The sequence below is a fragment of the Macrobrachium nipponense genome, chromosome 9 (genome assembly GCF_015104395.2).
Source record: "Macrobrachium nipponense isolate FS-2020 chromosome 9, ASM1510439v2, whole genome shotgun sequence".
Taxonomy (NCBI): domain Eukaryota; kingdom Metazoa; phylum Arthropoda; class Malacostraca; order Decapoda; family Palaemonidae; genus Macrobrachium; species Macrobrachium nipponense.
This window is the reverse complement of record NC_061110.1, coordinates 65453048-65465598: the sequence shown is the minus strand read 5'-3', so window position 1 is coordinate 65465598 and position 12551 is coordinate 65453048. Positions and strand designations below refer to the sequence as shown.

The window sequence follows — 12551 nt, the reverse complement described above, 5'->3', positions numbered from 1 at the left end:
CAGAGCCCTCCCTCCTTCCCGCTGATTGACATAAGCATAAACGGAATGAGATAATCGGCTATGTCGTTCCTAACCTTCTTGCTAGGGGGCAAGACTGATGTCACCTACATACTTATCGGTGTTGCTACCGCGAAATTTGAATCTATACTGCTGCGAATAACAGAAACTATAGCTATGTAATTATTGGGTAAGTATAATTAAAAGCTTGTTTTATTATAAAAACATGTTTATGAATAATGCGGAACAAAGTCAAGTAGGACATAAGTTATGGATAGTTTGTAGTTTTGGGGAAAGTGCCTGAAAAAGGTAGACTTACAGACAATATCAGTTTCTTTCTTAGCATGAGTTAGAGAGGGTATCATATAGACATTTACCTCTACAGGAAAGTGTAACTATGAAGTGTTTGACACACCTCAATCTAAAAAGCTATAAGATACTTAGTACCCTTGATTGTTCTTCAGTTAGGTAAAATGACTGTAGAGTTAAAGTGTTGCCTCCACGAAAGTAACAGTTCAGTATGATAAACTAGAGAAATGGGTTGTACAGTTTATGGACATGTGCAAAACTAAAAAATTATTGGGATATATACCATTGGTTTCACCAAAATCTGTAGCTCATCAGTGCTTGATGTTTGTGAATTCGCAAGTAAAAGCTCCTGTCAGTTGTGGGGTACTCTCCACAGAAAACAAGTTAATTTATGTTGTCTGGTGAATGATTTAACTGTCAGATGAAGAACTGAGTAGTATATACCAGGTGCAGCATAGATAAAATGAAATTATGAACAATGTGTATTTTTTAGTAATTAGTAGCTGTCGAGTCTAAGGTCTTCATAGTAGCAAAGACATGCTTGTAGGGCAATGTTAATATTTTGAAGTAATAGATTATTTTCCATTGCAGGGTTTCAGTATGTGGGATTATTGTAGTTCGATCTGAGTGTCCCATGACAGACAACCACTACCACAGCTGGACTATAAAAGTGGAAAGGTCATCAGATGGTAATATGGTAGGTTATTTAAAAGTGTTTGAAGTGTAGACTGTAAATGGCAGAATTTCAGTTATATTCTTACTGAATAATAAACCATTATTGTTCATATGCGAACAAACCTCCGGTCTTAACAATAGGATCATTTCTAGCGCCTAGCTGGATCCGGTTAAAAAACAGATGAAAGCAAGGAATCTTGTGATATCTGGCAACGCATGCATATATCGGGTGAAGGATGGTCGAAGACCATTCACCTACGATCACGCATCAGTCTTTCTTCGACCGCCTGGGCGAGAGTAGAGTTTACCTCTCTTGGCCTTTACCCAGTTCATTGCCCGTTTCCCTTGCGTTTAGTGTCTGTGTGTGTGTGTGTTTGGCAGATATTATGGCTTCTTCTGCTCCTTCTAGGCCTCGTCCACGTGTGTGCCCCGGAATTCCAGGTTTTCTGTGTTCTTGTCTTTGGCTTCGGCAACGGCTGACCCCCCATCATGCAGTAGGTGCCATTCTAATTTATGTACTATGAATCCTTGCATGGGATGCCAGGCATGGCCTTAAGAGCAGTGGAAGTAATTTTATGGCAAGAGAGAACATCGGAGGGTTTCGACTCTTCCTTCATGGGAAGGTTTCTCGCCCCTTCCTGATGTTTCGTCTTCTGCAGTATTCAACCCCCATAGTAAACTTGTTCCTGTGTCTCCTCCCTTTTCTTTCTTTGATTCGTTGCTGGAAATATCGGGAGGCCACCAGGCTGATGTTTGTAATGTCGCCCCTTCTTGTTCGGGAGTTAATTTGATTCCTGGGAAGGGGGAGGCTTTATTTTTTCATCTTTATCATTTCTTCCAGAGTTGGAGGTGTCCAAGATGGCGGCGATTGGAAGACGCTTGGGCTAGGGTGTACCCCATCCTGGAGGGGTTGCTTGTGCACCTTTTGGAGGCTCGCTACCCCCCCTCCTCTTCAGGCTGGCCAGGCAATCCCCCCCTCCTCCCGGCCTCGTCTTCGTGGATAGTCGAGGTCAGCCATCTTGTATTGCTCTGCCAGTGACTGTTGCCACTTCTTCGAGTTGGAGGGAAGCTGTGATTTCATGGGATCCATCGTTGCGTATTCCTCTGCCAGTGGTGTCTGATTCCCCTTCTCACCGAGGGGAGGCCGTGACGTCATCACCACTTGTGACGTCACTCCCAGTCATCATCTGAGCACTGCCTCTCTCCGTTGTGATGTCATCTCTGCCGCCCCGTTCGCTACTTCTCCCTTCCATGTCATCAGAGCCTTCTCTTGCAGATCAGTCTGAGGTTATATGCCAGGCAGTGCTTAAGAGGTTGGACTCTGTTATGGATGTTAAGTTGGCTGCCTTGTTATTTGGGAGCATTGGAAGGAAACGCATTGCTTCGTCCTCACCTCCTGTGAAGAGATCGCTTACGGAACCAGTGCTATCTTCTCCCTCTTCCCCCTCTGCGCTACGTCAGCGTATCAAGCGTTCAAAGGCTAAGGATTTTGCTCTTTCTTCGCCTACGAGGGAGGAACTACGAGAATGTGTTCTCAAGAATGTTGGTGTTTCAGAGAGTGTTAGTGGCTTCGTCCTCTGCATCAAATCACGGGCGTGTTGCAACTTCCCCTGTCCGTTCACGTCTCAAGTGTTGCAACCTCCCTCGTCCATGCACATCGCGAGCATGTTGCAAACTCCCCTGAGAGTGTAGTGTATCTTCCATTGTGTACTCTGCAGCAGCTGCTTCATCCTCTGCATTGAATCATGGGCATGTTGCAACTTCCCCCGTCCGTGCACGACTCAGGTATGTTGCAACCTCCACCGTCCATGCACATCGCGAGCATGTTGCAACCTCCCCTGTCCATGCACTTGATGCAAATGCTACTTCTTCTCCAAGGCCTGATCATCGTCGTAAGGATCTCAAGGCGTCTGTCAATAGGTCGAAGGTGGTGAGAGTAAAGTTGCTGCAGCAGGAGTGTTTGCCGACCCCTCGCACTGATGCTTCTTAGAGTTCGATTCTCGAGGATTCTCCTTCGATCTCGAGTGTTCGTGATTCCTCTCCAACTCACGTTCATAAGTCGGCTATGCCCGTGACCATTTACGGACATGTTAATGAATCATCTGTTGGAGGAGAACGTAGTGATGTTCGTAGTGTTATAGTGGGTTCGTCTTGGGAGCCAACGCGTGGACCCAGCCCAGACAGGTTAGTTGGTGTTTCGGGCTGTTTGGCTGCTGATCCTACCATTAATTTTAATGAAGAAGGTACCTTAGAGGAGCCTACACATCCTTCTCATCCTTTTCATCGTCTAACTCTGTTACCAGAGCAGGAGGAGGGAGACACGCAAGAGTTTTTGTCTTCCTTTTCGGAAGTTGTCGATCTCATTCGTGGGTTCAACAATTTGGAAAGTAGGTCTCAGGCTCGGTTGTCTCCCCTTCTTCTTGCTTGTGTTAACACCTCTGTTTCGGACTGGGACAGTTTGCTTCGCTCTAGAGGCTCTGCCAAGTTACTACTCCCGCCTCTTACGGGGCTAGGAAGTACTATGCTACGAGCTCTACTTTTTTTATGTCGTGCTATCTTAACCCAGACGTCGTTCGCCTGAAGCCGGGATTGTCTTTGGAGCAGGTGTAGCCGGTGGCTCCGTCCTTGTCTCCGCAGGATGCCTCAGCATTGGAATCTATGGCAGCTTCCATGCTGGTCACAGTTTCTTGACTGGACTTCTGGTCTGTGGTCATTGCCAAGATAGCTTCTGACAGGTCCCCAGAAGAGTTGGTGACTGCTTCCTCTCTTGCCAATCTGTTGCAGTCCGGAGGCAAGGTGTTTTCATATATGGCTCACCTCAGTGTTAATTTATTGGCTATCCTTCTGCTGATAGAATGCGATAGGCCAGCGTCGGGCTGACACCAAGGACAGACTGGTGCGCCAGGCCATGTCTAAGTCAGTCTCGTCCTCGTAGACATCCGGCTCCTCCTCCTCCCCCTGTCTAGCAGTAGTCAAGAAGATCGTCGCCTGGTAGGCCATCGAGGAATTCGAGTTTGGCAGGGCCTTCCTGTTCGACTCAGCCTTGGTCAGAGGATCAACGTCCCTTTCGTTCTCATTCCCTTAGGCCAAGATGGGGCCCAAGGGCAGAAGTAATGGGGCCCTCAGTAGGTTAGGCGCCTCTCCTGTGCCACGGAGGGGGTTGCCTAGTGGGTCAATGGGCCAAGTGGCAGAGTTATGGGCGGAGAAGTGGGTGGTAGATACCCTTCGGGTGGGTTACCTACTGCCATTCGATTTCTCTCCCCCTCTGTCGGACAAACCACAGCTCACGAAGGCATATCCTCCAGATTCTCTGAAGTTCTTGGCTCTTCGGGAGGAGGTGCAGAAGATGCTGGACAATCTACGATAGAGGAAGTGGTGCGTCTGTCTCCATTTTACAGTCACATCTTGGTGCTTTGTTGGTGGTTGGACAACCAAAATCCTTCGTAGGGTGTCCCTCTGCGTTCTCTTCCGCCGGGCTTCCTTCTGTTCTCAGATGCCTCCCTCGCAGGTTTGGCGGCCTTATGTAGGCGACCTCATCGCTTCAGACATTTGGAGGACAAGCAGCAACATATCAATGTCTTGGAGTTGAAGGCAGCCTTCCTGAGTCTGAAGCAGTTTTGTGAGAAGGTAGAATGTCATTCTGTCGTTCTCATGTTGGACAACACCATGGTGGTAACCTATGTGAACAAACAGGGATGCCTGGTTTCTCGTCAACTTCATGGCTTGACTGTCGAGGTTCAAGAGTGGGCGGTCAGCAGTTCGGTAGAGCTCTCAGCCAGGTATATCCCAGGCAAACTGAATGTGGTCGCAGTCAAACTCAGTAGTCGGGATCAGATCCTAACACTGAGTGGTCCTTTCATCAAGTGGTAAAGACAAGCTTTTCCAGGTTTTGGGTAGACCCATGTTGGACCTTTTTGTGACTCGCTTCAACAGGAAGCTGGAGATATTCTATTCAATGGTCCCAGATCCTTTAGCATTGGCAGAGGACGCATTCCAACATCCCTGGGACAACCTGGAGGTGTATGCCTTCCCTCCGTTTTGTTTGATCTGTCAAGTTCTGAACAGGCTAATGAGTTCACAGGGTCTCAGGATGACTTTGGTAGCCCCTCTGTGACCTCAAGCGGAGTGGTTCCCAGATCTGCTGTAGTTGTCAGAGGTTCCAAGGGAGATGTCCCCCTTGGCAACATCTGTGTCAGCCCCATGCGGAAGTGTTCCACAGTCAGTAGAATCCCTGTCTTTTCTCAGTTGGAGACTTTCAAGTTTCTCCTCCGAGCGAGAGGCTTTTCTCAGAAGGACGGCAGAGCATATGTCCAACAGTCTCAGAAAGTCGACCTCTGCAGTTTCCAAGGCAATAAGCGATCTACTGTGATTGGTGTCACAACAGGGTTTTTCTCCACTTGCAGCCTCTATTCAGCTAATAGCAGACCTTCCTCAGAGACAAGAAACGTTTGTCCGTTTCTGTCTTTAGAGGCTACAGGGCGGCCCTGAGTTTGGTGTTACGCCTTAAAGGTATCGACATCTCCTCTTCCTGGGAACTTTCCTTGCTAGTTAAGGGGTTTGAGCAGTCGAGTTCTCCTAGAGAGCTCAAGCCTCAGATGTGGGATGTTTCCTTGGTTCTTAAGTGCTTCACTAAGGGTCCATATGAGCCCTTGTGTCGCTCATCTGACAGGAACTTGATGCTCAAGGCAGTTTTCCTTCTGGCCTTGGCATCTTCCAAGAGGGTAGGAGAGCTCCACAATCTGAGCTATGACGTGAAGTACGCCAGGGGTTGGGGGTCGTTGACGTTCGAATTTGTCCTGGAATCCGTGGCCAAGACCCAAAATCCCTCTGTGCACGATTACAAGTTCATTTCGTTTTCCATTCCATCACTGAATGACTTTTGGGTGGTGATGCTCAAGAGGGTTTGTTGTACCCTGTCCGGGCCCTGCGTTGCTATCTTAAAAGGACTCGGCACCTTGGACCAGGCTGCCGCAGACTTATTGTTAGCACAGGCCGTACAAGAAAGAGGTGCCTAGGAATACTATCTCTTTTTGGATATGGGAAGCCATCAGACAGGCATACTTGTCTCTTGATGATTCCACCACCACGTCTGTGCAGGCTAGAGCGCATGACGTTAGGGGTATTGGTCCACTGGTACTTGGTTACGCCAGTCCATGTTCACCTCTTTCTATCTTAAGGATGTTGCCCACAGATCTGCAGACACGTTTTCCCTGGGTCCTGTGGTGGCTGCCCAACAGGTTGTGTACTCATAGTTGCCCCTAACATGTCATTCGCTGGACTGGTCTGATACAATGAGTAAGGTAGTCATACTGATAGTGTGGTCACTTATCATGCAAATATCAAACCCTCTATTCGGTAGCATATGCTCCACTCCTAGGCAAGGAGGAGTTGAGAGTAGTACAAACCCTGGTGTGTTGGTTTGCTATTAGACAGTCAAAGTTTCTCTTTAGTTCCCTATACAATGGTTCTCTCATATATCATTGTACATCACTCAGGGTCTGAATGGTTAGATATCAATTTATCTAGCTTCTCAACGGGCTTCAGTCCCTCTCCAGAAGTCATTTCTTCTGGAAGCTGGACTGGTGGGTAGGCCCCCAGCAGGTCTAGGATGTCTTGTACCTCCCTCCAAGTATAAGTCTATCCTATTGTTAAGACCGAAGGTTTGTTCGTGTATGAACAAATGACAAATTTTCTAAGACAATTTGTATTTTTCATAGCTACAAACCTGAGGTCTTAACATTATACTGCCCGCCTCTAGCCGCCCTTCTGTTTGTTAAGACATCCTGAGTTGGGAAAGACTGATGTGTGATCGTAGGTGAATGGTCTTTGACCTTCCTTTACCCGATATACGCATGCGTTGCCAGATATCACAAGATTCCTTGCTTTCATCTGTTTTTTAACCGGATCCAGCTAGGCGCTAGAAATTATCCTATTGTAGCTATGAAAAATACAAATTGTCTTAGAAAATTTGTCATTTCTGGGCTCAGCCCGTGTCGCTTCGTGAAATGTCCCTTTAGCACACCACATTTCTAAGGTAAATATTGCTAACATTACCAGAGAAAAAAGCTAAATTGGAATGTCAGAATATTCTGACTCGCTCACCTTATATAAAAGGTGTCGGTATGGTTTCTGGGGCGAGTGAAACCACTACCACGGGTCTCTTACCATTTAGATCCATCCTTCTACAAAATCCTCCTACCTGAGAGGGCCGATGCAAGGCCCGCACCCAGCTACGACTACTACTAGCGCTCCCGACGCCATCACTAGCGCCTCTACCGGTCATCCTTTTCGTTAGCACCATCTTGCTCACACGTGTTTTTCTTCACTGTGTTTTTGTGCTTTGCTTTTTGGATTTATCTCTATCATGGAACGCCAAGCCATCGCTGCATCTAAGTTAAGTACTGCTAGAAGTGTTTCACTTAAATTTAGCCAGCCAGGGACCCGTTTAATCATTTTTATTTAGGTTATAAGACGGCGCCTCCTTCGGCCTGGTTATAGAGTCGTCTCGGGCAGCTCGCCCCACGTGTTTCATTGTTTCATGCTTCTTCGGTCTCCTATACCATTGTAGCTTGAATATCAGCAGTATATATATTTACATTTATATGTTTTGTGCAGCTTTACCATGTTATTTTATGCTTAGCTTTTCACAGAGATTCCTAAGCTCTATTGAGCTCGTAGCCTACATAGCTCCTTAGCTCAGTGTTCATGCATGCATGTTCCTTTGTTTAGGTCTGTTTAGGCTCCTTTTAGGACAGTAGTCCTTCCTTTTAGTCCTGACCACCCTGGCCGCCGCCCTCCGTTCCTGTGTATTGGCAGAGGCCAGCTCTCCGAGTTGTTAGGCGTCCTCCCTTCTTGGTTGGCTCGTCTAGCTTCTCCAGGACATTGCTTTCTCTCTGTCTGTTCATTTATCTTCTCTTCTTTCCCGTGTTGTGTTAGGCTGTTTTGATGCATGGTTTGAGACGTAGAGGTAGCCTAGGCCACCTCAGACCGCCTGGCCTGTCTCACCACGTGGCCTTCACCACGTTCACGATGAGCCAGGCGATCGCCACGAGCCACCCGGTTGCTGTTCCCCACGCTTCCTCTCCCCCCATAGGGGAAAAGTACTGCTCGCTCCCGTTGCCCATGGCAACCATCCGAGCTCCCTCCCTTCTTCCCCCTCTCCACGGGGGGGATACGGGAGTCTGCAAGGGGGACATCTGAGGCTGGCTCGGCCCGTACCGCTCTCACTCTTCGGTACCAAAGGGGTCTCCCGTGCGGTCGGTCTCGGCTGGCCACGCGGCTCGGCCGCGCTCGGACCTCCTCAGTTTCCGATCGAGCTCTCTCTCATCCCGAGTCACCACCCCTCCCTACCGCTCTGGCGGCTGGTTCCTCTGGTTCCGCCAGACCTCAGGTGTGGTGACTGCAGAGAAGCTCTGCCGCATGTTTTCTCCATGTTACCTTTATTTTATTTTTTATTGTTTACGTTCTTTTTATTCTCCTAAGTCGGTGGAGTCCCCGCTCACCATCCGGGTTCTCCACCTGCTTATCTGCAATCTGTTACGGCGGAGCTACGCTCCCCCGACTAGTTTTTACTGGCCTCCACCTGCTCCTCCCCCGCCGTTCTCGTACTCCTCGTTCCGGCGTATAGACAGGTTACTGGTTTGGTGATTTTCCGTCCTCCGGTAACACCGGAGACACACTGAAACTAGTTTACCAGTTCTATCGGACACCCACCACTCACGGCAGGAGAGCAAGCAGAGGCTAATCTTTTTATGTCAAATAACTCCGGTGTCCTCCGGTGTTATAATATATCACTTCTTGGACTTAGTCCAATTAGTTAGTGTCGATACTCATGTATCTGTTCACTTACAGGCCACCCATTGCCAGGAATCTGGCTGTAACGCTGTCCTGCAGGACCCCTGTGGGCACGAGGTCTGCCGGACCCACGCTGTCTGCGCCATCCGCTATGGAGAGATAGCAGTCTGGCATCATGAGAGTTGCTCTATTTGCTATGACCTAGTGGATTAGGTAACTCCGGAGAACAACTATCATGTATAATTTTGGCCTATATGTACACAGTTCTAATAAGTGATATATCTGTACGAATTATCATATACTTTAGTCTTAATTAGCTTAGTATTTATACTAACCCTCTCTTTCAGGCTGCTCAAGCAGTCAGGGACGCCGCTCAAACCACCTTGAAAGCCTGGGTCGGCGGATTCGGTAGGAACGTCACCAAGGGGCAGCCCTACATCCTTGATAAGAAGTTGGCTGCTCTGATCTTCCCCGGCGGCAAGACGACTTCCTACGTCGGCCCGGAAGCAGTGGCCCCATACATCGCCGCCATCCAATATCAAGTGGCTCAAGCCTTGGAGGACCCTGGGAACCAGGAAATAGTAGAAGAAGTAGCAACTCTAAACTTGGACCTCGAGCCCATGGCGGTAGAGGCAGCAGGTAGGACATTGAGTGAGGCAGGTTTGCTAGGGGCTCAAGGTTTACTCTTTGGCAATTCTGGATCTTCTTCTCCTATCCCCTCTTCTTCTTCCTTCCAAGGATTCTCGGAGGATGGACTTTCGGTTAGACCGAAGTCCACCCAGGCTATCCCTAAAGTTAAGGGGAAGCACGAAGCAGACGCTGTCTAAGAAGACGGCTCCAAGCGGTTCTCAAAAGACTCCGGCTCACCATCCCGGAGCAGAGAAACCCAAGTCGTCGTCTCACTCCAAAGGGTCCAGAGGCAAGTCCTCCAGAGACAAGGCCCAGCTCCTGTCTGATCCTGAGCCTTCAACCTCTACAGGAACGCGCCCTAAGACTCCCAGGGAGAAGCAGGAACCTAGTTCCTTCAACTCAGATGCCTTTACTGCAAACATTATGCAGCAAATGGGTAGTCTGGTGGGGAACTTGGTTCAGGACAAGTTCCAGGAGATGCTCTCCCACATCTCCTCTTCCTTTGAGGAATCAGGCCAGTCGATCCGGGACATCTCTGAAAGGCTGGCCAGCCAGGAGAACCTCATTGCAGGTCTCCGGGAAAACCCTATGGCAGCTCTTCCTCAGCCCGGTGTGGCAGCTCAGGCCATGCCGGACTACAACACCCTCCCTCCTTACACGGCGAGTAATCCCTGGAGGATATCGTCCTATGCCCCCTTTAAGGATGGGATGCTAACGTTGGCGGACTGTGGAACTCGAAGGCTTGAGGACTTCGAGTTCCACCCAGCAAACTTGCAACCCCCCTTCATTGGTTACGCCCGCCGTACGGAGGCAGCTATGAGGAGGGAAGATAAGATCCCAAAGCAGACCGTAATCTTCGGTCGGGATCAGGCTCAGCGGGACTGGCTGAGAAGCTTGGAAGAGTGGGAATGTATTAATACCAGGATGCAAGTGTTTAAGAGCGCTTTCACCATATTTGTGGTGGACGGAGAGACCCCCATTCCGTTCACCACAAAGGTGACGGAGTTAACGATGCAGGCCGCTGTGAGAGACGAGCCGATGCCTCAGCTCCGGGAGACGGAGCCCACGTCACTCCTCCTTCCTGGTATGGAAGATCTTTGGGCAGATCTCCCAGCCACCTTTACGGTCGGAAAATTAAAGCTGGACTGTGCAATAATACAATTCAGTGAAGACTTCCCAGGCTTCCAGACAGCCTCATTCAGGCTGAGTTTGATGCACGAACCAGGTTATCCAGGTCTCAATACCCTGGTTATGACAGAGGTTTCAGCCATTACTTATAGTAACGAACCTCTGTTCAAACTTATAGCCAAATCACATTTGTATGATTTCATCGTGGCGAGGCGTAACTGCAGGAAACATGTTCTGCAGGAAGCAACCATCCGCCACAAACCGAACAAATTGCTGGCGGCTCCGATCTGGGGTGCCGACCTTTTCCCAGAATCGGTCGTCAGTTCGGTGCAGTACGAGGCGACAAGACTCAACCAGAGTCTTAAGGTCCACTGGGGCCTCTCCAGTAAGAGGAAGCCGGAGTCGACTTCCTCATCCAGAAAACCCAAAAAGCCTAGGAAATTCCAGCCTTTCCAGGCTCCCCAGCAACAGCAAGTAGTTCAGGCAGTGCCAGTTTCTCAAGTGGCACAGCCTTCTACATCAAAGGCTCAGCCTCAACAACAATTTCTGCTGCTGACTCCTCAGGGTCAAGCTTCCACCTCCTTTGCTGTCTCTCTGGCCTTCAACCCAGTGTTTGAGGGCCAATCTTTCCAACCCTTTAATAGGTTCGGAAGAGGCAGCAGGGCTAGGGGTGCCTTTCGCCAGAGAGGTGGCGGAAGAGCATCCAGCCGGGGGAAGCACTTACGGGGAGGGCGCGGATCTCGACCTGCCCCAAGCCAGTGAGAACCCTCAGGTAGGAGGGAGACTGTTCCTCTTTCGCCACAGATGGAGGTTCAGCAACTGGGCACAGAGTATTGTGTCCAAAGGCCTAGGATGGAGCTGGACCAAAGGCCCTCCTCCATCCAAGACCTTCTATCAACAACCAACAACGGAATTGATGGATTATGCCCAAGAACTCCTTCAGAAAGGAGTAGTGTCAAAAGTCAGGCATTTAAAGTTTCAAGGTCGCTTGTTCAGCATGCCAAAGAGAGGCTTAACCAAAAGAAGAATAATTCTAGACTTGTCCCGTCTAAACTTATTCATTCGTTGCGACAAGTTCAAGATGCTGACTATCTCGCAGGTGCGGACCTTACTTCCCCGTGGGGCCATCACCACCTCTATCGATCTTACAGACGCATACTATCATGTCCTAGTGGCAAGACACCTCCACCCGTACCTAGGTTTCAGGCTAGGGAACCAGGCATTCTCCTTCAAGGTAATGCCCTTCGGGCTAAATGTAGCCCCCAGGGTATTTACGAAGATAGCAGAGACAGTAGTTCAACAACTCAGATCCCAGGGGATAATGGTAGTTGCGTATCTGGACGATTGGCTCGTTTGGACAACAAGCATCGAAGAATGCCACAAAGCAACGGTCAAGGTAATACAGTTTCTGGAACATCTAGGGTTCCAGATAAACAAGACCAAATCCCGGTAGACACCGGACTCTCGCTTTCAGTGGCTCGGCATTCAGTGGGATTTAAACTCCCACACTCTATCAATTCCGTCGTCAAAGAGAGAAGAAATAGCCAAGGCAACCAGGCAATTTCTCAAGTGCAAACAGACATCCAGGAGAAGCCAGGAAAGGATTCTAGGCTCTCTTCAATTTGCCTCAGTAACAGACGTTCTGCTGAAGGCAAAACTCAAAGACATAAACCGTGTCTGGCGCTCGAGAGCAAACAACAAATCCCGGGACAAGTTGTCCGCTATCCCGGCAATACTTCGCAAACGCCTCTGCCCTTGGGCGGAGGTCAAGAACTTATCAAAGTCAATTCCTCTCCAATTCCCTACTCCGGCATTAGTTATCCACGCGGATGCTTCACTAAGCGGCTGGGGAGGGTACTCTCAGTACAAAAAGGTACAAGGGACTTGGTCCTTTCCATTCCACCGGCTCCATATCAATGTGCTGGAAGCTATGGCGGTATTCCTCACTCTGAAAAGACTTCAGCCAGCCAAGGGATCTCACATCAAGCTGGTATTGGACAGCACAGTAGTAGTACACT

At 49.1% G+C, this 12551-nt stretch overlaps 1 protein-coding gene across 4 annotated transcripts in view; it reads left to right on the top strand.

The window, feature by feature from the left end:
- The window catches only part of LOC135218436 (SPRY domain-containing SOCS box protein 3-like), a 222151-nt gene that overhangs the window by 71582 nt on the left and 138018 nt on the right, over window positions 1–12551 (top strand). For all 4 annotated transcript variants that reach the window (XM_064254749.1, XM_064254750.1, XM_064254748.1 and 1 more), the window contains one exon: window positions 898–1003. In XM_064254749.1, coding sequence (XP_064110819.1) covers window positions 898–1003 — 106 coding nt within the window. The remainder of the gene's footprint in view (window positions 1–897; window positions 1004–12551) is intronic.